Source organism: Pseudonaja textilis, chromosome 3 (assembly GCF_049901715.1).
Source record: "Pseudonaja textilis isolate UNSWEBS1 chromosome 3, rPseTex1.2, whole genome shotgun sequence".
Lineage (NCBI taxonomy): Eukaryota > Metazoa > Chordata > Lepidosauria > Squamata > Elapidae > Pseudonaja > Pseudonaja textilis.
In genome coordinates, this window is record NC_141992.1 from 10,246,045 (window position 1) to 10,272,820 (window position 26,776).

The following is a 26,776-nucleotide window of genomic DNA, read 5'->3' on the forward strand; positions in this document are numbered from 1 at the left end:
GCCGGTTTATAGCTCCCAGGAGGGTTTAATTGAAGCCGGAGGGTGTTTTTTTTGTTTTTCTGTGGTCTTTCACACGACCCTTTAAGGAAATCTCTCAGGATCGGAATGAAGGCGAAAATACACGTGTCTCAGGATAATGCTGCAGGATCCAAGTCTGGATCGGTCAACGGGAAACACAGAGGTTGAGTCTTCCGAGCTTTCGGGCTCGCGTGGGAGAAGGTCTACTCTAGACCTAGAAGATGGACCTTGAGAGAGAAGTTGGTTCCAGAGAGAAGTTCCCTTGAGGATGGGCCTCCTCCAACTCAAAGCCGAAAGCTCGGAAGACAAAACCGCTGGTCCCCGGCGACCGACCCAGATTGGATCCGAGTTGGATCGTTCCTGTTTGCCTCCATTCGAAAACGCATTTCTATTGGCACTTCCTGGAGAGTAAACTGGCTGAAGCTAGTGGAGAACTTAGATAAATGGGCAGCTTTGCCTGTAGGTTAGGATTCTCCAAAATGGTCGGTATTGACTCACTCACTCACTCACACACACACACACACACACACACAAAATATCCAAATCCAAAGAATAAAACAGAATAAAACAGAACAGAACAGAATAGAATGGATGAATAGAATGGAATGGAATGGAATACTTTATTGGCCAAGTGTGAAACAGAATAAAACAGAACAGAACAGCATAGAACAGAATAGAATGGATGAATAGAATGGAATGGAATACTTTATTGGCCAAGTGTGATTGGACACACAAGGAATTTGTCTTTGGTGCATAAGCTCTCAATGTACATAAAAGAAAAAAATGCATTAATCAAGAATCATAAGATACAACACTTAGTGATAGTCATAGATTACTACTAAGCAATCAAATCATGCTAGGGAACAAATAAAGCAATATAAATTGTAAAGATACAACCAACACGGTTATAGTCATAAGTGGGAAGAGACAGGTAATAGAAAGGATGAGAAGAATAATAGTAATGCAGTCTTACTAAATAGTTCGACAGTGTTGTGGGAAATTAGTAGTTTAGCAGAGTGGTGGCATTATCCAAAGGGTCGATATGCTATTATTAGTATTACTAAGATTTGGCTATAATATAGCCTGTGTATATACAATGTACACTATATATACAAATAGTATATAATACACACACACCTGTATCTATATAGCTATATCTACACCTGTACCTATATATTTAAATCTATGTCTATATCTGGAGATTGTCAATCATCCAGATCACAGTTGTCCCCAAGCTGTTTTTTCCAAAAGACAATTTGAACATTTCTTGTTTTTTTTTCTTTTGAAAATGTTTTGCTTCTCAACCAAGAAGTATCTTCAGTTCTGTTAGAAGTTGAACGTTTTCCAAGGGGAAAAAACCCATAATAATTCTCGTTATATAGCATTGTAGTTACTAGGAGCAGTACTATTCCTTACAGTATTATTTATGAAACTATAAATTAAATTAGTAGAATGTTTGTTGGGAGTCATGAACCATCGGAAACTTCAAGAAGTGGGATATGCGAACTGTAGCGTTTTGCCCCCTCTCCCGCTTTACTTCTCACAGAATACCAGAGTTGGAAAGGGACCCTGGGAGGTCATCCAGCCCAACCCCCCGCCCCGCCCCCGCCCCGCTCAACCCCGAGACCCAATAACGCTTCAGATAAATTGCTTGCCCAATCTCTTCTTTTAAAAAGCCCACCTGTGGTGGAGCACCCAAACCTCGCTGAGACTGCCCACCCCCTTAAACCGGTTTAAGAGAAGCGATCCGATCCGATTCTTTCCGAAGTAGCACCCGCCCTTTTTGCCCTCACCATCTGCGCAGAAACAAAATCCGCGGAATTTCGCTTTCATCCAGCAGGGATTGCGTTTCGACGGTTCGTCAGAGCAGCGAAAATCTTGGAAGTTTTCTTCGGCCCGATTTTTGCCACAAAGGAAGGTAAGGTATGGCGTTTTCTTCTTTTAGCCTTGTTAGTTTGTTACGGTCGCCGTTTGGGGAAGGAGAAAAGAAAAGAGAGGGCTTGGGGCCATTTTATTTTATTTTTTTACTCGGCAACCTTTGGCCGTTCAACTATTACAATCCTGGTTTGTCACCCCCATTTTCCCCGGGACAGCTCCTAGCCACCTTCAAGGCCTTTGAGGCAGGGCCTTAAACAACATTATGGGGCCCGGGCAAAGCAAGTGTACATACTCACAGGAATACAACAGTAAACGGTCGATAAAATTAAACATATTTTCCATGTTTGTGTTTTTAAAAACGCAGTAAATGTAATATGCTGTATTTATAGGATAGGAAGTGCATTGAATATTAATACACAGATTAATATGGGGGGCATACTACACACATACTCGGAGGTGGGGTGGCACGGGTAAGTGTCCATCAGGCCCATGCATTAAGACAGCTCTGCTCTGAGGCGCTCCACTGTGTCGCAAAGCGAATTTAACTCTCTTGGAAAAAAATTGGGCCCTGAAAACGAACTTGGGCGGGCTTCGATAATGGTCTGTTTGGCCGCCAAGGAGAAACTTTCATTAAAGCAGCTTCGGGGGTTTCTGGAAATAGACCCGCTGGGTTGGATTGGCTCATTTTTCAAGAGATCCGGGTCCAAATTCTGAAAGTAAGCCCAGTCGAACATACAGAGCGACCCGAAACTTCTGCCGATCGCGTCCTAGCCGAATTTCGCTTTACCTTTTGCTAAGACTCCTAAAGCAAAATCCATTTAGCAACGCACTTAATTCTGAATTACCAAATGAACCTATTTTCCGGGGGTCGCTAGGCATCGCTCCCTAAACGAGCCAAAGCGGGCCGGGTTGTGTGTTTTCGAATGCAGCGGCGGACAGATGAATAAGTGGGACGTGTTGTCGGGACACAATCCACGAGAAGGTGTAAGTTTTAAGTAGGATCGCCGCACTGAATTGGGGGGAAACTGGGTTTACGCTACCGTAGCATACAGGCATACAGATGAATATTCCTTAAGAAACGTGGGAATTTCTTCCCCGCCCCCCCAACTATCCTCCTCCTCAGGTCAAAATACACAGACTCGTTCTGTGGGAGTGAGTGGAAGGAAGCACTTTGGAAATGTTTGTTCCGGATTTTCATCTTAGACCCATTTGTGTACCTGTCTAGTTCAACTTGCAGAAAGTTAAACTAGCTCAGACAATTTTGATTCCCTAAGACAAAACGCTTATAATAGTGTAGATCAACTGAAGGGCCCAAAACTGAACTCCAGACGGATTATTAGGCGTCTGAGCATTTTGAGAGTTATCTGTTCAAAAATAAAGATAATCCGCTAGTTGATTTAGCTAATCGGCTTGAATCTACTTTTTTTTTTTTTTTGCACAAGGAAAAATTGGTGAGATAGTTGATGCATAGGGACTGGAAAGAAAAATAAAATATCTTATCCTTTCATCTTGCGTGGTTTGTAGTGGTTTCAATTTTATTCAATCAACTTTATTCTTATTGAATAAAGAAATCAAATAAGCCGCGCAAGGGGGAAAAGGACGACAAAATATGGAAAACATCAAAACACAACAAAATAAAAAAACTCAGGAGAAAAGGGGTGGGGGGGGAAGAAGGCAAAACAAATAGGAAGGAACAAATAGCGAGGAAGAAAAGGATCCATCTTCTACTTCGCCGAAAACAACGACTTACTTCCGAGTAGACGTGTAAAAGGCCGCCATGATCTAAACGTCCGACGGCGCTTAAACAAGAGTTTCTCTGACCCACAAACCCGATCCCAAACGGCGCTTGCTTATCCGGAGGGGCGGGGGAGGAAAAGTCGCCGAGAGTTCCACCGGCCGCGTTTAAAACTAAATAAAATTGCTTTTGAAAGAGGGTGGCCCCTCCAGTCCTTTCTTTTGAAAACCAACAGGCAGGAAAGAAAAGCCGGGAAAAGGAGTGGGGGGAGAAAGAGGGAGGGCGAGAGAGAGAGAGAAAGAGGGGGAACGAGAGAATGAGAGACAGGGAGAGAGAATGAGCGAATGAGAGAGTATGGGAGAAAGAATGAGAGAGAATGAGAGAAAGAATGAGAGGGGTGGGGGAGGAGAGAGGGAAGGAAGGCTGAAGTTCCCTCCGCGAACTCTACTTTGGAAAATCTCTGGAAATGCTCTCGGGGGGAGGGGGAGGGGGGGGAGAGGAGGCGTCCTGATTGGCAACCAGTCCTAATGAGTAACCCAGGAATACTTTTTTACTCACCTATTCCTGACTCTTGGGGAAGGGGGAAGACAGGGAGGAGAGAGAGAGACAGAAAGATTGCCAAATATATACCTGTATGTATACATAGATAATTCCTACAAACGGGGTGGGTGGGGGGAAAGGTGTAATTCCTTCCTCCCTCGCCAGGTATCGCCCGCTTTCCCCCCTCCCACTTTTTCCTCCTCGCCCCCCCCCAACCCAAACTCTTCCCCTGGACGGTCTGGCTCACCGGGGGAGAGGAGGAGAGGGGAGGTCACGTGACGCTGCCCCACCGCCAGCCGTAAAGGGGCCGAGTCGCCGATGAAGGCATCACTCGAAGGCCGAGATTAGGAGCGAGCGGAGCTGGAGGCGCGTTCGCCGGGCGCAGCTGAGATAACAACCCGACGGCCGCCGCCGCCGTCTCGCCGGAGATCCCTTCAAAAGCCTTTTCGGGCAGAGGGAGGGGAACACGTCGGCTGCCCCCCTGCTCAATTTTCTTCTCTTCCCCCCCCCTCCCTGCGCCCTTCTAATTTTTTTTAAAAAATCATTTAATTTTTTTTGCACCTTTCGGATTGCATTCTGCTTTTCATTTGTGGCAACTAGGATTATTTTTTTGCTTTGACCTCCTTCCCACGTCATGCGAGTTTTTTCTCCGGATCTGTAATAACGTGAGTAGAGCTCTACCCCCCCTCCACCCCTTCTCCCCCTTATTTAAACCCTCCTTCCCTCTGTAGCCAACTTATCTCGTCTTCGGCTGGGCTTATCTTGGCAGATAGTGTCGCACTTGGAGAGCGAGGGAGGAAGGGGGTTCAGCAATGGGAGAGAGAGAGAGAGAGAAACGGGGAGAGAGAGAGTATGAGAGAGAGAGAGAGAGAACTCAAGCTTTGCCATTATTGATAACCGAGCGGGTGATTTACGGCTCTGCAGATTAAATTCCCCACTTTTACACACACACCGCCACCTTCCTTTTAAAGGCCCAGCCTTGTTAAGCTAGTGTTTCCTTGGACGAGTTGGGAAACGGGTTTCATTTATTCATTCATTCGTCTGTTTTTCCTTTCTTCCCTCCCCTCTTCTGACTTTTATGGAAAAGTTTGATCTGGCTTTAAAATCTGGGAGATTCCACCCCCCCCCTCTTCTCGAAAGGATTCTGCAAAATAAAAAAGTGACCCTTTCCAGTCTATTTTTAAAATATATATAGCTTGTTTCGCACCCCGACTTTTAAGAAAATAGGTCGTCTTCCACTGGCGCTCCGCGTTGCTTTGGCTTTTTTTTTTACTCCCGAGCAAAGCGCTTAAGCCGCAAAAACTGTGGCCGCTGCTTTTCAGAAACCCAAGGCAGCCAAACGCCTGTGGAGGCATCATCACCACGGACCGGGCCTTCCTTTCCATTATTATTTTTTCCCCACACCAAAAAAACGAAACCTAACGACCCATAAGAGTCTAATTTACGCGAGCCTGAAATCAACTTTTTAAAGTTGGTTCCGTAAGAAGGCTGGGAATAGTTTTATATTTTTATTTTTATTTAGTTATATTTCCCAGGAACCAAAACTGAGCAGCCGTTAATTGATTTAAAAAAAAGAAAGGAAAAGAAAAAGCAAAGTTCCGCGGGACTTGTAAATTGTACTTCCTGCTAATCCGTCTGCTTTGATGCGCTTTAAAAAATAAAAACACTGGGAAGAAAATACGAAGTTTTCGGTTTAACTCGTAGCCGATTGAGGCCTACGTTTCTTCGGGGAAAATATACTTCCGACCTCGGTGGCTTTAATTGAAGCGGTTGCGGTTTTGTTTTGTTTTATTTTACTCCCTTCAAGAAGTCTCTGCAAAAGCGAATATTCTGCTTTGCTTGCGAGTCGTTCAGTTCTTTTTACTGCGACCATCCCCACATACGCGCGCACCCCCCCAAAAAAGAGGGGATCGCACCCTTGAAATCCCCTTCGATTACCTCGTTTTCTTTCCATTTCTTCTTCCGATAGATCCGATCTGGGCATTAATAAGTCGCTGGTTTAAATATGGCTCGACCTCTATACTCCTTTCTGTTTCCTTCGGAACAATATTCCGAGTTAAAACTGAAAAAGCGCGAATCGATGGGCAGTCCGCGATGTTTTGTTTTTTTCCTCTTCTTTCCCAACGAAAGAAACCATTTCTCTGCGTCTTTATATCTTTAATACCTCACCTCGTTTGGGGAAAGAAATCAAAAAGAAACCCGCGCCCCGATTTCCATCAATGAAAGAAGGGTAATTATGGATAAGGGTTAATTATAATATAGATGTTTGTATTTCAAATAGCTTCAAGTTAAACGTTTGGATTTAATTTTGTCCTCTTTCCGGAAGCAGCTTGGATCTTGTTTTGCCCGCCGCATTTTGCGCCTGGAGAAGTTAACTATATTGTACGAGGAGGCCTGTCTTCCAAGCCGACTTTTTTTCCTCAAAATAAGCTCAGGAGCCCACCTTTTGGGCTCTTACTTTGAGCCCAAGATTGAGACGCGAATTATAAGGGGGTCGTATTTTTTGTCTCCGGTATTCCAGGAACCCAGACTCGCTGCTTCCTCTTTATGGTGTCTGTGTGGGGGTCCTTGAATTCCCACAGGATCGCTGCGTGGGAGGGAGAGGGCCAAGAGACTTCACCTTGAAACCGGCTTTGATGAAACAACCCATGATTAGATTAAAACACGGTAACCTTCTTAACAGCATTATCTGCCCTGGGCAAAGCAGTGTCTTGGGGTCCCTACGACAACTACTCACGGGAATAAAAACGTAAATGGTCAATAAAATTAAACCTATTTTATTGGCACTTCCAACAAATACATATGTAATATGTTGCTGTATTTATATGATACAAGGTGCATTGAAGGGTTAACATACACCGATTAGTATGGGCTCCCTTGGCCCATGGGGCCCACGGGCAAGTGCCCATCAGCCCTGGTAACCTTGTTGGAGCACTGCTTCTCTGTTTCATGCAGGGTCTCCCACTTTTAAATCTAGTCTCTACCAGAGGCCAAATTTGGACATTTGAACGTTTTTTTTTTTTAAAGGATTTTAATAGTGGGAGATTAAAGATGGATTGAGACTCTGAGACCAATTTGAGAGATTTGCGAGGTTTTCTTTCCCGGTTTCTATTCTGAGATTTGATTTCTGAGATTTGAGTTGAGATCCAGTCAGGAAATGCATGCATTTTGTACAGAGTGGAACTGTCCTCAAGTGTGGCGAAAGGGATTGTCAAATTGGCCTTTTTAGCCACACTTAGATGCTCTTTTAGGACCTCTTCTCAGAGCACGATACCATAGTCTCTTGAGACTGAAGGATGCCAATTCGAACTGAGTCTTTGCATGCACCAATAAATAAATAAATCTGAGTAGTATTGGAAGGGCGGAAGTAAACAATATTAGAATTTCTGATTGCATTTTCACAGTGTCCACTCAGGAGATTGGCTTCTCTTGAAGATGTTTTGTACTGAGATGAGGAACCACAAGGAATCACAAACACACACACACACACACAACTTGTAGGCTGGACTAGAAACTTGAAAAGGCAAGGGTAAATTATTTCCAATATGCAGCCTAGAAAAAACAACAACACTCAACTCTCATCTCCTTCTCACCTGAGTATCCATGGAGATTCTCAATCATACAGGTAATGGCTGTCCCAAAGGTACTTTTTCCAAAAGGGCAACTGGAGTAGTTGCTTTTCCTTTGAAAACATTCCTTTTTTCACCCAAGAAGCTGAACAAAATGAAAAAGCTTCTTGGATGAGAAGCGAAACATTTTCAAAGGTGGGGGGAGAGAGATCCGGTTGCCTTTTGGAAAAAGGGCACCTTTGGGTCTCACCTGAGTAGGGGTGTGGGTTTTTTGTTTTTTTGCTGTATTATGGAAAGAGATTGTCTTGGCCTTTTCAGCTGCTTCCTCTTTTGCACAGTTGAGGTTAGTTATGTCGCAGAGCCCGAAGAATTGGCACCATATTATGGCTGAATGAGAAGGGCAAACCCAGATGTTGACTAAAGAAGGTTGCTTTGGTCTTTGCAAAGCTTTAGGTTCCTGACTGGGATAACAGGTATTGGAAGGGGCTTTGGAGGTCTTCTCAATTAAGGAAGCTTAATTTCCCTCTCCTAAAAACGGTCAATCCTAAAAGCAATCAACCACCCTGGTTATCCTTTGGAAGGACAGCTAGTGAAAGCGAAGCTCAAATATTTTGGCCACCGGCACTCCTTGGAGAAGACCCTGATGTTGGGGAAGATGGAAGGCAAAAAGAGAAGGGAAGGGCAGAGGAGGAGATGGTTAGATAGGGTCATCCAGACAATTGGCATGCATTTGGGCAGACTCCCAAGAGGAGGAGGAGGTGGGGTCCGGGGAGCTGACATGCTGTGGTCCATGGAGTCACGACTTAACTCCTAATCAACAAAACCTTTTGATTCCTGACATTTAACTCTTAGCAAACCTGCTAGCACCTCCCTAAAACTTTGTGTATTTAAACTGTGTATCCTCACAGTTGAAGACCCCGTGTTCTGTAATGGCACCTCATCCACGACCTCTCTTTCTTTCCTTTTTTCCTTCCTTTTTTCCCCTTCTTTCCTTTTCCCCTTCTTTCTTTCTGTCTTTCCTTTTTCCTTTTCTTTCCTTCTTTCCTTTTCTTTCCTTCCTTTTTATTTTCCCCCTTCTTTCCTTCCTTCTTTCCCTTTTTCCTTTTCTTTCCCTTCCTTTCTTTTTCCTTTCCTTTTTTCCTTCTTTGCCCTTTCTTTCCTTCTTTCTTTTCCTTCTTTTCTCCTTTCCTCCGTTCTTTCCTTTTTCCTTCTTTCTTTTTTGAGGCTAAGATGGCATTTCCCACATTCACTTTCAAAAGAGTTGTCAGCTTCTTTTTCATGGCAGTTGGGGGGGCCCATAATGTTCCCCCAGAAGTAGGGGCAGTTGGCCAAGGGACTTCTGGTCTTTTAACACTGGTTTTATGGCCAGCTGATGCCCGAGGGATGTTTACTGCAATGCCCTGGAGAGCTGTGTTTCATTGTTTTTAGGATAGGAGGAGCCACCTCAAGGTTTGAGTGAACGCTGTGTACAAACAGGTTAATAAATAAAACACTGAGATAATATCTCGCTCTGTTCAGTGCAGATAAAATTGCTTGGCTGGGACAGAAGAGAGTTGGGTCATAGGAAGAACTGCTTAATTCAGTAATGTGATGTCATTGTTAGAATCACAGAATGGGGAAGGCACCCCAGAGATCATCTAGGCCAACCTTCTGCCCAGTGCTCAAATATGATGGCCAGATGTCTATATAGAGTTTGAATTCCTAGGAAAGAGAGCAGGAGTTGGCAGTAGTAGATGAGAAAGTGATCCAGGTATCTTCCAGAAATCCCGAAGATGTAGACCTGTTCTTTATTATCCCCTTAAGAAGGACCAGCAGCAGTAGGTAAAAATTTAGAAGTTCAGGCTAAAATGTCAGGAAGACAATTGTTGACCAGGGGTCTTCAAACTTGACAGCTTTAAGACTTATGGACTTCAACTCCCAGAATTCCTCCTCCAGTCATGTTAGCTCAGGAATTCTGGGAGTTGAAGTCCACAAGTCTTAAACTTGCCAAGTTTGAAGACCCTTGGTATAAACTGTGGAACAGGTTGCCACTTTGAACAGTGAGTTTTCCTTTGCTAGAAGTCTCCAAATAGGACAGTGGATGGTCATTGGTCAGAAACTGTAGTACAGTGTTTCCCAACCGTGGCCACTTTACATTGTGTGGACCTCAACTCCCAGAATTCCCCAGCCAGCACAGCATAGCATAGCATACCTAGTTGGGGAATTCTGGGAGTTGAAATCCACACAACATAAAGTGGCCAAGGTTGAGAAACACTCTACTACCAGGAGTTAGACTCATCATTAAACAAGAGGATGGAGATGGTAACCTCTTTAGTAACTTCCGACTAGTGTGAACATCCCACTTCATAAGGCAGCAACAACATATGTAAAAAAAAAGGAAGGGCACTTTGATGTCTTGAGTTCTTTACAGGCGTGTCTGATTTCTAGTTTTTAATATTTCACAATTAGAGGTAGACAGCCTCTCTTAAGTCTGTATCAGATGCTTCATTTCTTCCAAGTCAGTGGCCATCACAATCTTGAGTAGATGTCTATAGATGTTGAGTAGGGAATGTATATACTGGATTTTTTTTTAAAAAAAAACAATTTTATTGGTTTTTAAAGACAAACAAAACAAACAAAACATAAAAACATCCAGCTTTCTTTCATAAATATACAAGCAGTGTCTCGGTTGGTTTACCAATTTTTTGTGCATCCATTTCGTAGTCTCAATTACAGAATAGAATACCTAGAATTCTAGGAAATAATGAATATATAAAGATATATTTCTTTTTTTTGATATCATATCTATAAAAGTGTTTTTAGGATAGATTTGGTATGATTATGTGATTTGTTATAAAATAAACTAAGTAAATTATCGTTATCTCGCAAAGTATGAATGAATAAAATTATAGTCAAATGATTGTTTAATAGCGATACCAGGGTATTTAATTTCTGATTGATAATATGAGTTATTATGTAATGTCACTGTATCTCCTGGATTTTTGTTGCTATGCATCGTATCCATTGTACAATGAGTGGGTTGTGATCCACAAGTCATAAGGTATAAGTTGCCTTTTTTTTTTATAGCTCACTTTAGTTTTGAGAGCAATGGAAGGCTTTCAAAGGGTGTCAGATATGAGGGCTTAGGATTTTCCCCACCCCAGTTGATCCATTATTGGCCAAAACTGGTTGACACTGGTTGTCATGCAGCAAATGGAAGATTATTGCAAGCCCAATAATCTGATCCACACCTGATCCGCTCTCTGCAAGAGAACCTATGAATTGGATTGAACACAGTGTTTGTAAACTCTTTGTACAGGCTCTCTTTAATCTGTATATATGAGCTTCCTGTGATTTCCCATACAGTACATTTGTCAATTGAATCAAAATGCAGTTTTTAAAGTTCCCTAACCTATTCAGATATTAGATGTACATCTGATTCTATCCAACCTTAAGGCAAGCAGTGGGTTGGGCTAGAAGACCTTTAAGGTCCCTTTCAATTCTATTATTCTATGTGAAGGCAATCTTCCTCCAGGGGCATTCTCACTATTATGTCACTCCTAACTAGGATTAACCATCTTAGGACTGACATAATTACTCCTAATAAAAATAAACCTAACCAGGATTGTTTTTGTTAGAAGTGGATTGTATCATCCCTAACCAGGATTGGTTTTGAGAGGATTATAGCTTCTTTAGGGATATTTATCATAGCCATGTCTTGGAAAGCATGAACCTGATTTTGAAAGAAGATGGTGGTTAGACTGGACAGCCCTCTGACTGAATGTTTTAATGTGGGTTCCTACTTAGCAGGGGTTGGTCTGGATGGCCTCAAGGGCACCCCTCTTCCCTGCTCCTAACTGCAATTCCCAAGGCTGTTATTTCCACTTTTAAAATGCAGAGCACATGATTATACCCCTATGTTTAATGCAACTTTTTCCAATTAGCATCCAGATTCATATGTTGACCTTTGACTTCAGCTAATCACTGTGCTGGCTGGGAATTTGTAAACGCAGCATATCCAGAAGGCAGGGAAGGGTGCTTTTAAGATACCACAGGCAGTCCTCGACTTACAACAGTTCATTTAGTGACCATTCGAACTTTACAATGGCATTTGAAAAAGGTGACTTATGACCATTTTTTCACACTTATGACCCTTGCAAGCATCCCCATGGTCACGTGATCAAAATTCACACATTTGGCAACTGATTCATATTTATGATGGTTGCTACGTCCTGTGATCCCCTTTTTTGCGACTTTCTGACAAAGAAAATTAATGGGGAAGCCAGATTCACTTAAAAACTGGGTTATTAACTTAACAGCTGCAATGATTCACTTAAGAAAGGTCATAAAATGCAGCAAAATTCACTTAGCAAATAACCTCACTTAGCAACAGAAATGTTGGGCTCAATTGTGGTCTTAAGTCGAGGAGTACCCGTATTAATTTAAAGATTAATAGTGATTATTTAAGATTAAGATTATTTAAGATACCATTGTTAAATCTTCAAGAGGGGATTGAATTACATGCCATTACATGCATTTGTAAGCATCTTAGAAGAGAAGAGAAGAGAAGAGAAGAGAAGAGAAGAGAAGAGAAGAGAAGAGAAGAGAAGAGAGAACAAAATATAGAACAGAATAAAATAGAATTCTTTATTGGTGAAGTGTGATTGGACACACAAGGAATTTGTCTTGGTGCAAATGCTCTCAGTATACATAAAAGAATATTGTATAATCCAGGGGTCTCCAACCTTGGCAACTTCAAGACGTGTGGACTTCAACTCCTAGAATTCCTAGAATTCCTCAGCCAACTGGCTGTGGAATTCTGGGACTTGAAGTCCACACGTCTTAAAGTTGCCAAGGTTGGAGACCCCTGGTAACCCACAAACACAACCTTCTTTTCTAGAAGTTGCACTTTTAAGATTCTACCCATGTAGGAAAGTAGTAACATGACAACTAGAGAAATGTATATAATGAGCAGTTTTATCCAATGGATCTCATTGCCTTTTAAATTGCATAGCAACCCAGGACCATGGTCCTGGCTTAGATTTTGCTTTCTTGAAAGTAATTTCTCTTGAACGTTGGGCTACTCACTTTCAGTGAAAAAGTCTTGAGAGTCCACAAGTCCTAAAGTTGCCAAGTTCGAAGGACCTCTGATGTAGAACAAGGATCTCCAGGAAGCTAAATAGGTTGAGGTGTTTAATAACTGCAGTCTTGAATTATTATTTTTCTTTTTCCCTTTCCAGGTACTTGAAAACTCCTTTGATTGTAACAGCCCAGACACTTCGTCGAACATTTCGTATTCCTGCTCTGATCCTTTCCATCCAAGCTGCTGACTTGTCTTGCCTGGAGTCCTGATCACCGCTGCTGCTTTTGGCCAATCGAACTGTGCTTTGAAGGATATATAAACATGTATCAAAGCTTGGCCCTTGCTCCAAATCCCGGCCAGTCAGCCTACCCCCACGACTCCAGCAATTTCCTGCACACCACAGCGAGCCCGGCCGTTTACGTCCCCACCAGTCGAGTTTCTTCCATGCTCCAGAGCCTCCCCTACCACCTGCAAAGCTGCGATCCCACCCACCAAGGCCACCCTCTGGGCGGCCACCCCGGATGGGGTCAGCCAGCCGCGGCTGAGGCTTCCCACTTCAATGGCGGCAGCCCTCACCCACCTTCCAGTTTCTCCTACACCCATAGCCCTCCTGGGGGGAGCACGGCCGGCCGGGATGGGGGCTACCAAAGTCCACTGTTGCTGGGCGCTGGAGGGCGTGACCAGTATGGCAACACTCTGATGCGTTCGGTCAATGGATCCTACTCCAGCCCGTACCCCACGGCTTATGTGAACCCAGCGGAAATGACACCATCTTGGCCCAGCAACCATTTTGACAGCAGTGTCTTCCATAGCCTCCAGACGCGACAAGCAGCCTTGCCAGGCCGGAGATCTACGTTCGGTATGTAGCATTAATTGATTTATTTGTATTCCACCTTTATTATGGTTACAAAAAGCTCAAAGCAACGAGTATATATATATACAACACACAAGGTGAGACTAGAATTCAGTCTCCTGGGGTTTGGCCCAAGTCATCCAGTTGCTTTTCATGGCTAAGGTGAGACTAGAATTCACAGCCTTCTGGTGTTTGGCCCAATGTCATCCAGCTGGATTTCATGGTTAATAAACTGCAGGACTTGACCTCCTGCTTTCTAGCCTGGTGCCTTAACTACTAGACTAGAGCAAACTAGCTCTCCTGTGCCCAATTGTAGCAATGCCAGCCTCCTGTAATGATTTGCCTAAAGACTGGTGTGAAGTAAAGATTTCATCAATTATGTCCTTGGTTCTGGTAGCCCCTCTTGTAAATGGCAGAATTTGGGAACAGCCACAAAAACAGAAGGTAGAGTGTAAAGTCCATTCTCTCTCAATGTCCATTCTCTTCTTAAAAATCCCCAGTGATGAAGCACCCACAACTTCTGGAGGGAAACTGTTCTGGTGGTTAATTGTCCTGACTGTTTGGAAATTCCTCCTTAATTCCAGGCTGCTTCTCTCCTGGATGACCCTCCTCTTTGTGGCAACCTCTCAAATACTGGAATACTGCTGTCATGTCCCCGTTCTTTCCCCCTCCTCCTTTTCTCTAGACTAGCCAAACTATTCTTGGTATGTTTTAGTATCCAGGCCTTCAATCATCTTAGTTGCTCTTCTTTGCACTTTTTCCAAATCCTCAAACATCCTTTTTTTGTGATGTGGTGACCAAAACTGTATTCCAGAGGCGGCCTTACTAAAGTTTTATAAAGCAGTATTAATACTTCCTGAGTTTTTGATTGTATGCTTCTCTTATTTATGCAGCCAAGGAGTTTGGCTACTGTCAAAAAATGCTGCCATCGACAGCGTTTTGCCAGGGGGCAAGTGAGGAGGGTAAATCAGATTCAGCCAAGAGCTGAAAATGTTGGAAAAATAATTCTGTGCTGAGAAGGGGGAAGTTTAATTTGGGAGTAACATCAGTGCTGCATGTGGAAATTCACATTGGGGCTGGTTATCATGATTTTCCTAAAGGTTTCCTTGGAAAAAAAAGGTTGTGAAAACAACCTGGGTACAATTAGCATTGCTCGTGGAGAACAGATCTTTTGATGGCTAAGTGATATTATAGGGTATCCTACTTCTACTTGAGCAGTGGGTTGGACTAGAAGACCTCAAAGATCCCTTCCAGCTCTTATTTTGATTGATTGAATTCCTTATTACAGAGTCAAGGGTTTATCAATTACTTGCAGAAATCATTTTGATAAGAGGCTTTTGACATTTGGTTTATATTATGGAGTCTTCTCGGGCACTTAAGTTAAATTTAGCAAAGGTGTGTTTCCCACCTTTTGTGCTTTATTCAGTAATGGTTTCAAATCTGTTGCGTGAACAGTGGCATTACAAGGGGATGAGTTATAACATGTTAGTTAGAAGATGGGGAGTCTGGGGAGGGAATTAAAATCTAGTTACTCTGTGATAAAATGGGCTGCCAACAAATTTAATAAATCATAATAATTGCCAAAACTTTTATGTTCTAGGTGGATCTTTACCAAATGTTGCTTAAATAATAAAGTAATTTCTCTAATAATGAGCAACTAGAAACTGTAAAGAACAGTTCTGGTATGTTCTAACACGAATGTATAGTCACAGTGGGATACAGTTTTAGCAGTTAAATTCTTTCTCTTATTATTCACAAATTTCTTCACAAATCATGACTGGATGACCTTGAATGTTAACAAAACATTTGCTTAAAATAAGAGCTTAGGTGAAAAAGATACTTGCAAGCCTCATTTGTAGATTGTGCTAAGCAGCGAGATCAAGAATGACTGAGTTCATACAAAACAAGCAGACAATATTATTTATTTAGCAAATGTGGCGGGAATCTGGTTGTCGAGATATCGGAGTATTTCTCACTTCTTAAGTATGGCTCAATTACATTTGATTCTATGTCTATTAGGATTTTCTGATTTTTTTTCCCCCTTAAGTAACTTGGTGTCCCAGAGATGTTTTGTTCCCAAAAGACAACTGGATTTTCTTGTATTTTTTCCCTTCCCCAGTTGGTGGAGACCCTTCTCAAATCCAGCAAAAACCTGCATGGAGGTTCCATGGAGATTCTCAATCATCCAGGCCATGGTTGTCCCAAAGATGCCTTTTGAAAAGGCAACTGGACTTTTCTTGGTTATTTTTCTTTTCAAGAAAGAAAAGAAATTATTTTTGTTATTTTCACTTTTCATCCAAGAAGCAGAACTGAAGAAGCTTCTTGGATGAGAAGCCAAACATTTTCAAAGAAAAAAACAAAAACAAAGTCCACTTGCCTTATGCAAAAAGAAAAAAGCACCCTTAGAACAACCATGACTTGGATGACTGAGAGAAGAGACATAGACACTACCAGGCTAGTAAATTTCTCTGCATCAGAGGTATGGGAGTGTGTGCGTAGGTTAGTATCTTTTCAAGGACGTGTTTTTACAAAGTAACACAGCCCAACTTAACAGAAGTCACAGAATTCTAGGATGGTACTATGGTCAAAGATAAACATGAAAAGCTACAAGGTTTTAAGTGTGGAGTGGAAACTTCTTCTTAGAGATAGAGTCATTACAGGAAAGTATTTGGAAGATATCGCTTAATGATGAATTCTAAAGGAAGACCAAGTACCCATTAATTAGTTTGTATAGGAAATGCCTTCGGCGAGGCGCAGAAATGTAGAATTGAGAGATTTCCAGGGTTCAGTCCTTTTAAAGAAGGATCTAAGTTTCGTCTCATTAGTTCAAGGATCACATGTTGGGCAGATGCTGAAAAATAAAGTGCCACCCAGCTATAATTGAACAAAACGTGCCTTAACTTGAACACGCCTGACCTGTTGCCAAGTGTACTTTGGAGTTTGTGACTTTGAGTTTTGACCTGGGCATGGTGTGTGCACATATCAGCACACATACCTCATCAGCATAAAATGTCTTTGGATTCCACCCCCACCAACCCCTTTTGCAGGGCCTGTCAAAAAAAAATCAAAAAAACAAGCCAACCCAAGTGGGAAATAAAGTTATTTATTCATTCAGATTAGCAAAATGTAGGCCTTGGGGAAAGGTTTCACTCCTGAGAAGTTAAAGGAATAATAGAGTTGGATGGGACCCTGGAGGTCTTCTAGTCCAACCCCTCTGCTCAGGCAGGAAACCCTACACCACCTCAGTCAAATGGTTGTTGGCAGTTGTCCAATCTCTTCTTAAAAACTTCTAGTGTTGGAGGAATACTCACAACTTCTGGGTTAATTGTTCTCACTCTCAGAAAATTTCTCCTTAGTTCTAGGTTGCTTCTCTCCTTGATTACTTTTAAATTTTCTTTTTTATATATTAAACATAACATTAAAAAACATTGAAGGTGGTGAAGTCATTTTGACATGACTTTTGGCCATCATTCTAGTGAAATATAATAGAATGTAGATCTTGTATACATTTGTACATATATACACATATATACATTTATTCATCATTACTTACATCTTCCAAAATTCTTATTTTAGTCTCATGATCACAGATGTCCTCTTAACTCTTTTCCATCTTAAACCCTTTCTGTCCCCACCAATGGTAAAATTATTCCAAATTATATAATATCCCAGTTCCATCCTTATTTTTCATCTCTAGTGTTTGCCTGTCCATTTCAGTGCAAGTCAGAATTTTGTTTATTACTTCATCTTCACTGGGGTCTCCTTGATACTTTCCATCTGTTGCTTCTTCTCCTGCCTTCAGGTGCTTTGGAGAATAGCTTGACTCCCTCTTCTTTGGGGCAGCCCCTCAAATATTGGAAGACTGCTATCCTGTCACCCCTAGTCCTTCTTTTCATTAAACTAGACATACTCAAAAAATACCCAAGGGAACATAATGAAAGTATTATTTCTTTCATTGCCATCAAAGGGACTAGCATCTTACTTTTAAGGCAGTTTTTCTCAACTTTGAAGATGTGTGGACTTCAACTCCCAGAATTCCCCAGCTGAGAGTTGGAAGTCCAGATAAAACACCAGGATTAGAGACATTGCTCTAAGTTTGTACATCTTCCTACCAAGTGTTAACATTTTCATCCTTTGGTTATAAGTCAGGGCGCTCATTCAACTTCAGTCCTTCAGAAAAACAGAAATACATTTTCATCCTGTAGGAAAATTCATGGGAGAGAGAGCTGATTGAACAGATGAAGACCAATTGTAAAGGAAGAGTAGGGCTTAAAACTCCTATTCTGAGGCCAGTGCTGTGGCATCATTTTTTTGTAAAGCCTGTACATTGAAAATGCTTCTTTCTAAGGGTTTCGCTATTTTGATTGTTCCCACTTTTAGTTGAAGCCGAATTTGTTATTTTTAAAAAATGGGAAAATATAAAAGGCCTGTATAGTTGGGGGAAAACTATGGCTCATTTAGAGGGCTGTGCATTTAAAGAACTATTTTTTATTTTTTTTTGCAGCAGAATTAAAAATGGGCACAGGGGAAAAAAAATAACTTATAAGGGGCCTAGCCCTTTTTTAAGTTTCCTCCTTCTGACAGCCTATTCTTAGCCCTGTATTTGTTCCAGATAAAATTCCCAGGACTTTTCCACTGAAAGGAGCAGGGAAACCGGTGGTAATACTGCCGAGGCCCCGATTCCTACACCGAATCTCCCGGGATTAGCCGCTTGGGCATTTATTTCTCTCCGGTTTTTAAAACTCGCAGCCAAGTGTAAAGCAGCGCCGTGGATGGAAAGGAGCTGGGTTGTTGTTGTTGTTTAGGAGAAAAGAGACGCGAGAAAATCTTTTTTATTTTTATTTTATCCCGCGGGCTTAAAATGAAAGCAGTAAGCGAGAGTTATTTCTTCACAACCCTTTAACTTCGCCGATTATCCGTTTTTATGCTGACTTCAGGAGTGACACGGGTTGGTGTTTCAACGAAGGGAGCAGATTTATAGCCGCTCCGATGGAGTTTTTTTTTTTTTAAGTAATTTATGGAGAGAGAAAAGCGAGTTTCGAAGCCAACAGAGTTCCTAAATCACTAAAGGAAAATCTCGTGGACTATCTCCACACCCCCCACCCCTTCCAAGCCTCGCCCTCCGTGGCATCCATCAGCTGAAAATCCCGAACAAAAATCACCACAGACACGGGAAGTCGCTTGGCTTTCGGTTCACACGACAAAGAAAGCACGCGAGAGTTTATTCTCCAACGAGGAACCCCCGAAACGGGCGCGAACCTAACAACAACAGCAGCAGCAATAATAATAGAAGCTTGAGTTAATTTGGGGGTGAAGCCCACCTCCCTTTGATGCGTCTTATCGTTGTTTGTTGATTTTGTTGTTGTTGGATTTTGCAAGCCCCTTTTTGAAGAGTGGAGATCAGTGTGTCGGGTTTTGTTGGCGTCTCGGATTTTCATGCCTCCTTGTTCCCTCTATCCGAAACGCGCCCTCAAATTCAGGACTGTTTCCCCAAAATTTGCCATTGCCCGTTTGAAGGAGGAGAAGGAAATCTCGATTTCTTTAATTTCGTAGGCTTCTTTTCAAATCTTAGTCGTTTTTAAAAACTATTTATTTTCCCCGGGTGGTTTCCCCACCACCCCCACTCCCAATTTTTTTTAAAGCTCCGAAACAAAAATATTTTCCTCTTCCCGTTGTGCATTCTCTGTTGTTTTGGGTGGGTTTTTTCTTTTAAACTTTCTCTTTCCTGCGGGGATTGGTTCGGAATCCCGGATTTGTGATGCCTCTTTCGCTAAATCGAAGGGAATAAAAATTTGCATCAACGTTTCGTCTTAATAACACGGGCGTCTTAATATGATTGTGTAGAACAGAGCAATTGGCAAAGAATTTGCACTCTGATGCCCAGGGAATTTGGAAACCGATCCCTAAATCTCAAATTCCCTTAAATGGAAATTAAATTCTATGAAAAATGCAACAGGTTATTTTTCCCACCCACGCACCCCTCTTAATTCTTCATCTATATACCCTTTGGTGTGGGAGTTTTACTAACCTACGTCTATGTTCCTTTAACTATTTTTGTGGCATACTAACAAAGTTACATCTTTACAAAATAGTACTTATTTTCTTTTACTTTGTTTTATTTTAGTAAAATATTCTTTTACTTTGTTTTATTTTAGTAAAATATGCCACAACAATTTTATGCAACAACAAATATAATTTCCAATTTTCAACCAGAATCAAATATTGCGTTTTTGGAAGTGTTTTATTACAATATGCTAAAAATGACACAATTATTTCCACCAGTGTTTTAAGGTGTGCCTTAAAATGAAAATCCAAAATAAACATGACAATGAATTCAACAAGCCACTTTTTTTTTAAAAAAAAGTTATTTTAAGATAAAGCTCATAAGCTTCCTCTAAAAAAACATCCCTTGAATTGGGTGATTTAAATCGCTTTGACTAGGAAATGTATCGCTTAGCATCTTAGCAAGTTAAAAGCCGCACAATAATTACCTTGTAAGCTTGCATATTGTTTTTCTGATATGATAAATGCATATTTGATTTCTTTCATGCATACACTTTTGTTATTTTTTTAAAAAAAACCTTTCAGAGTTAGGTGGATTTAGGCATTTAAAGGAAACAAAGCAGTTTTAAAGCTTAAAGTTGGAGCAGATTTAGATGTAAATGGTCAATAGAGTTGGATTAGGAAGAAATAATTTGATTAAGGAGAAAAGCGGCATCTAAGTAAACAGCTGGTGAATAATGGATGTGCCTGAATTACACACTAGACACAATATAATACTGAATTGTGTGAATAATGAACTAATTCTTTCCCTTCTCTTCCTTATTCAAAGTTCACCTTTGAGTAAATATTAGTTTCTCTCTTTAGAAGCTAAGCAGGATCAGCCTTGGTTAGTACTTGGATGAGTGGCAACACAGAAAAGACTGTAAATTAGACTGTGAAGTTGAAAAGAAAAAAAGATCTCAGAGGACAATGGCAAACTATTACTATCCCTTGGCTAAGAAAATAACAGAATGATATCTGGGTAAACTTGACCCGAGGCCCTTCTTATTTCTAGCTGGATTGAGAAGGGATCAAGATTTAGTTTGGATTGGGTTGGGTTTTTTTTTTCCCCTGGATATTTTTATGTATTTTGTCTTCTGTGCTACCATCTTCAGTAGACATTCTTAAAACCGTAAAGATAAAATATTAGGGATTACTTTGCAAAATGTTTTAATCAAAAGGTGTGATTACCAAGGCCGGCAAGGAAAACCCAAAGGGCTGTTTTGTGTGTAGGCTGATGTTAAATAAACTTCTATTTATAGAGCTGAATGCTTCTATTTATGGCCTGAACCAGGTTGCAAAGGAGATGAAATCTTGTGGCATTCGCAGGGCTTTGGCAGAATTCATACCCAGGTGGTCCTCGAGTTATGACCACAATGGAGCCCCAAATTTCTGTTGCTAAGCGGGATAGTGGTTCAGTGAGTTTTGACCCATTTAACAAACTTTCCACCGTTGTTAAGTGAATCACTGCAGTTGTTAAATGAATCTGGCTTCCTCATTGGCTTTGCTTGTTGGAATGTCACAAAAGAGGATCACATCACATGACCTCACCTCAATTGCAACCGACATAAATATTAGTCTGTTGCCAAGCCGCCGAATTTTGATCACATGACTATGGAGAGGCTGCAATGGTCATAAGTGTGAAAAACTGTGAAAAGTTGCTTTTTTCAGTGCCATGGTAGCTTCCAATGGCCAGTAAACAAACTGTTGTAAGTTGAGGACTATCAGCACCTAGGTCACTGCCTTTACTGTTCAAGATCTGTCAATTCTTCTTCCAATGTTTTCTACCTTTAAGGCACACTTTCCAGAATAACCATACAACAAATAATATTTGGGCCAAAAAGTGGGGGAGAGAATCAATGAAATCAGTTTCCAAATTTGCTCTGCTCAGTGTCTGATTGGATGGCAAATCAACAGGATTTTGTTTTGTTTTTTTCAATGTCTTGGCGTCTTGTCCTTAAAATCTGAAATTCTTTTTTTCAGCACCAGCTGGAAGTGAAATCACAATTATTCACTTTCTGAGCTAAGCGGAATCAAGGGTCACGTGAAAACTGAACCGTTTTAATTAAAATTAATCTAACCTCTCTCCCTGTTAAATTGTCTCAATAACCTTTGGGCCATATTAGGGATGTTGTTTTAACCAGGAAAAAAAGAAGAGTCGATGTTGGGTGATAGTTCAGACAGAAAAGAAGCCCATTGTTGAAGGTGCCTGTCTCCTGGATAAAATATAACCTGCATGTGAAACTCAGAATGGAAAGAATCCTATTAAAGAAACAAACTTCGGTATCCTCGACTTATGACTGCAATTTAGCCCAAAATGTCTTGTTGCTAAGCGAGGCAATTGTTAAGTGAATTTTGTCCCATTTTTCTTGCCATTTAAATCACTGCAGTTGCTAATGTCACATGGTTGTTAAGTGAAATCTGGCTTCCCCAATTGCCTTTGCTTGACAGAAGGTCACAAAAGGGGATCACATGACCCCCCCAGGGACGCTGCAACCATCATAAAATATGAGTATGTTGGTGAGCATCTGAATTTTGAGAAGTGATGGTCGTCATACGTCACTTTTTTCAGCCCCGTTGTTTAATGAAGGATCATTAAACAAAAAGTTGTAAGACAAAGATTTATATATATAATAATATCACATACACACGCACACACACTACTTACAATATAGCTTGATGGACAATAGGGACGTTTATTTCCAAAGAATAATCAAGGAGAGAAGCAACCTAGAACTAAGAAGAAATTTCCTGACAGTGAGAACCATTAATCAGTGGAACAACTTCTTGCCTAAGCAGAGTTGTAAATGCTCCAACACTGGAGGCTTTTAAGAAGAGATTGGACAACCATTTGTCGGAAATGGTGTATGGGGTTTTCTGCCTAAGCAGGGGGTTGGACTAGAAGACCTCCAAGGTCCCTTCCAACTGTTCTGTTCCATTCTGTTCCCTATTCTATTCTATTCTATATTCTGTTCTGTTCTGTTCTATTGTGTTCTATCCCATTCCCTATTCTATTCCATTCCATTCTCTATTCCATTCATTATCAATCTATATAGAATAGAATAGAAAATAGAATAGAATAGAATAGAATAGAATAGAATAGAATAGAATAGAGCAGAACAGAACAGAACAGAACAGAATAGAAAATGTGAAGTGGAGTGGAATGGAATGGAATGGAATGGAATGGAATAGAATAGAATAGAATAGAATAGAATAGAATAGAATAGAAAATATGGAGTGCAATGGAGTAGAATAGGGTAGGGTAGGATAGGATAGGATAGGATAGGATAGAATAGAATAGAATAGAATAGAACCGAACAGAACTTGTCTTTGTGCAAATGCTCTCAGTGTACATAAAAGAAAAGATGCATCCATCAAGAGTCAAGAATCATCAGGTGCAACATTTAGTATATATCTGCCCTTTTATTTAAGCATTTATGCTCATTCATATCAAAGCTAAGCATACAATCCCGGTTAGTATCATGTTGGCTGCAGTGCTTTTGCGAATGGAGCACTAGGAGATATTTATTTCTTCGTTGCATTTTTATCTGGCCTTTTCTCTGGAAGTTCAAGGCAGCCTCCATAGGACTTTCTCTCTCTCATTTTATCCCTGAGACAATCATCATGCAGCACTGGCTGTACTGGGAGCAGTGAGCTGAAGAATCGCTCCATGGACGCTGCCTTGAGTGGGAAATTGGACAGACCACTGGATCCAATTCTATAAGTAGTCCTTGATTTATGGCCACAATTGATCCCAATACTTCACTAAGCGAAATGGCTTGCGCCATTTTAGGACCTTTCTTGCCACAGTTGTGAAGTGAATCACTGCCATTGGTTAAATTAGTAGCACAGTTGTTAAGTGAATCACTGCAGTTCAGAAGTTAGTAACTGGGTTGTTAAAGTGAATCTGGCTTCCCCATCGACTTTGCTTGTCCAAAGGTCGCAAAAGGGGATCACCTGACCCACCCGGGACACTGCAACCGTCATAAATATGAGCCAGTTGTCAAGCATCTGAATTTTGATCATGTGACCACAGGGATACTGCTACAACGGTCATAAGTGTGAAAAATGGTCGTGCCACAATTTTCAGTGCTGTTGTAACTTCAAATGGTCACTAAATGAATGGTTGCAAGTCAAGGACTACCTGTACTACCATTGCATCGTGCTGACCCTCAGCGTAGATAGATGATGCTGGGATGATGGACCTGCTGCTCCTTTTCTTTCTTTCTTTCTTTCTTTCTTTCTTTCTTTCTTTCTTTCTTTCTTTCTTTCTTTCTTTCTTTCTTTCTTTCTTTTTTCCTTTCCAGTCCTTTCCTTTCCTTTTTTCCTTTCCTTTTCCTTCCTTTCCCTTTCCCTTTCTTTCTTTTTTCCTTTTTTCCTTTTTTCTTTCTTTCTTTCTTTCTTTCTTTCTTTCTTTCTTTCTTTCTTTCTTTCTTTCTTTTCTTTCCTTTCTTGTCCTTTCTTTTCCTTTCTCTTTCTTTCTTTCTTTCTTTCTTTCTTTCTTTCTTTCTTTCTTTCTTTCTTTCTTTCTTTCTTTCTTTCTTTCTTTCTCTTTCTTTCCTTCCTTTCCTTTCTTCCTTTCCAGTCCTTTCTATTCCTTTCCGGTCCTTCCTTTTCCTTTTCCTTTTCCTTTCCCTCCCTCCCTCCCTCCCTCCCTCCCTCCCTCCCTCCCTCCCTCCCTTTCTTTCTTTCTTTCTTTCTTTCTTTCTTTCTTTCTTTCTTTCTTTCTTTCTTTCTTTCTTTCCTTTCTTCCTTTCCTTTCCTTTCTTTTCCTTTCTTTTTCCTTTCCATTCCTCCCCCCCTTCCTTCCTTTATTATTTTTCACATAATTTTCCTTTCTCTTCCTATTTTTCTTCACAACAACAACTTTGTGAGGTGACTAGGCCTGAGAGAGCGGAACTGGCCCAGTCAACTTTTTATGCCGAAGAAAAGGACTAGGACTCCCAGTCTCCTGGTGATTGGTCCAAAAAAAACCCCAGCTGGCTTTCATGCCTAAGGCAGGACTACACAACTCATAGTCTCCTGGCTTCTACCCTGGTGTCTTAACTGCTAGAACAAACTGGCACTCCTTACGGTGGGTCAGTAATTGAAATTGACCAGAATGCCTTGGATTTTCTGCGCCCCCCCCCCTCAATTTGCAATGTTACGGGGGCAAGCCGGGGTCAAATGGAGTATTCAGGGCCAGCACTTAACCCCTTCCAACAGAAATCATCCTTCAGTAAGCTCTAAAAATGGCACAAGGCTTGTGTTTTCCTTGGCACAAAGCTGTTTTGCAAAAAACATGTTGCTGCTGTCCTGGTGGCAGTGATGGATTGGTTTTCCAAAGTTCCTGCCTCCCTTCCATCTGCTCTCCTTCTCGGTTGCCACCACCTCCCTGGTGTTGCTGTAGGGCGTGTCCTTGGTATAACCTTGGGTTTATTTGGCAGGACGCGTAGAAGAGGTTGCCTTCTGTGTTCCACTCACACAAAGTTGCATGGGACTATATAACCATAACAAAAAAGTTACACTTATGACTAAAACCATGTTGCTTTTATCTTTACAATTTATATTGTTTCATTTGTTTTCCTAGTATGATTTGATTGTTTTTTAGTAAGCTATGACTATCACTAAATGTTGTATCTTATGATTCCTGATGAATGTATTTTATTTTTTCTTTATGTACAGTGAGAGCCTATGCACCAAAGACAAATTCCTTGTGTGTCCAATCACACTAGGCCAATAAAGAATTCTATTCTATTCTATTCTATTCTATTCTATTCTATTCTATTCTATTCTATTCTATTCTATTCTATTCTATTCAGTATTCTATTCAGTATTCTATGTGCAATATCAGCAGCTTTCCAATTTAAGAGCAGGATTCAACCCTGACAAAATTATGCCCTTTTCATCTCTCAGAGTTGGAAGGGAGCTTGGAGGTCTTCTAGTCCAACCCCCTGCTCAAAGAGGAGACCCTACGCCATTTCTGACTGATTGCTGTCCAGTCTCTTCTTGAAAGCCTCCAATGGTGAAGCTCCCACAACTTCTGAAGGCAACTTACTGTTCCATGGGTTGATTGTTCTCACTGTCAGAAAATTTTCCCCTTAGTTCTAGGTTGGGTCTCTCCTTGATTAGTTTCCGCCTATTGCTTCTTGTCCTGCCCTCTGGGGCTTGGAGAATAAATTGATCCCCTCTTCTTTGGGGCAGCTCCTTAGACATTGGAACACTTTTTATCATTCTTCCTTTGCCCTTGTTGTGCCACATTGAGCCACGCAAATGTGGTGTCACAGAATGCAGTCAATTGTGGTGACTTTCTAGGCTGATGCAAGTTGCCCCATATCTGGATTTTCCGGGAGATTTGAAGTTTTGATTCAGAGAATCAATATAGGCCGTCCTCAACTTACGACCACAATTAAGCCCAAAATTTCTGTTGTTAAGTGAGACATTTGCCACTGTGAACGGTCTGAACGGTCACTAAATGAACTGTTGTAAGTCAAGAATGACTTGTATATATGTTTGGGATTGATTTGAGAAAAGTGCTCTCGTGCGTGTGGATAATCCCACCGAGTCAAAGTAAAACTTTCTGAAACAATTTGGAAAACTGGTTGGGAAATCTGAATTGGCAGCTTTGGTCAAATCATCATTAAAAATCATCAGTTGCTCTCTTTCTTCTTTGGAAGAGATTGCGAAGACCAGACTCCTCTCTAGAGCACTAAAAATCTCTACAGACCGTTTTCATCCTGGACATTCATTTTTCAAACTGTTACCATCAGGAAGGCGTTATAGGTGTCTTAAAATGAGGACTAATAGATTGAGAAACAGTTTCCTTTTCAAGGCGGTAATTGTCTTGAATCAAAAGGTGCATTTGTGATTCAGTCCTATTATTATTATAATTATTTTAATTTTTAAATACTCTGTAGAGTGATTGTGATGTGGTGTTTGGGGCACAGTACCGGAGTAGCTTTCAAATTTCATTGTATTTGTGGAATGCAATGACAATAAAGGTCTATTCTATTCTATTCTATTCTATTCTATTCTATTCTATTCTATTCTATTCTATTCTATTCTATTCCATTCCATTCCATTCCATTCCATTCCATTCT

General features: G+C 41.1%; 1 protein-coding gene across 1 annotated transcript in view; it reads left to right on the forward strand.

Moving 5' to 3' along the window:
• The first annotated feature begins 4,497 nt into the window (after positions 1-4,497).
• The window catches only part of GATA5 (GATA binding protein 5), a 47,373-nt gene continuing 25,094 nt past the window's right edge, over positions 4,498-26,776 (forward strand). The window contains exons 1-2 of the mRNA XM_087928667.1: positions 4,498-4,836; positions 12,960-13,661. Coding sequence (XP_087784793.1) covers positions 13,124-13,661 — 538 coding nt within the window. The 5' untranslated portion in view covers positions 4,498-4,836; positions 12,960-13,123. The remainder of the gene's footprint in view (positions 4,837-12,959; positions 13,662-26,776) is intronic.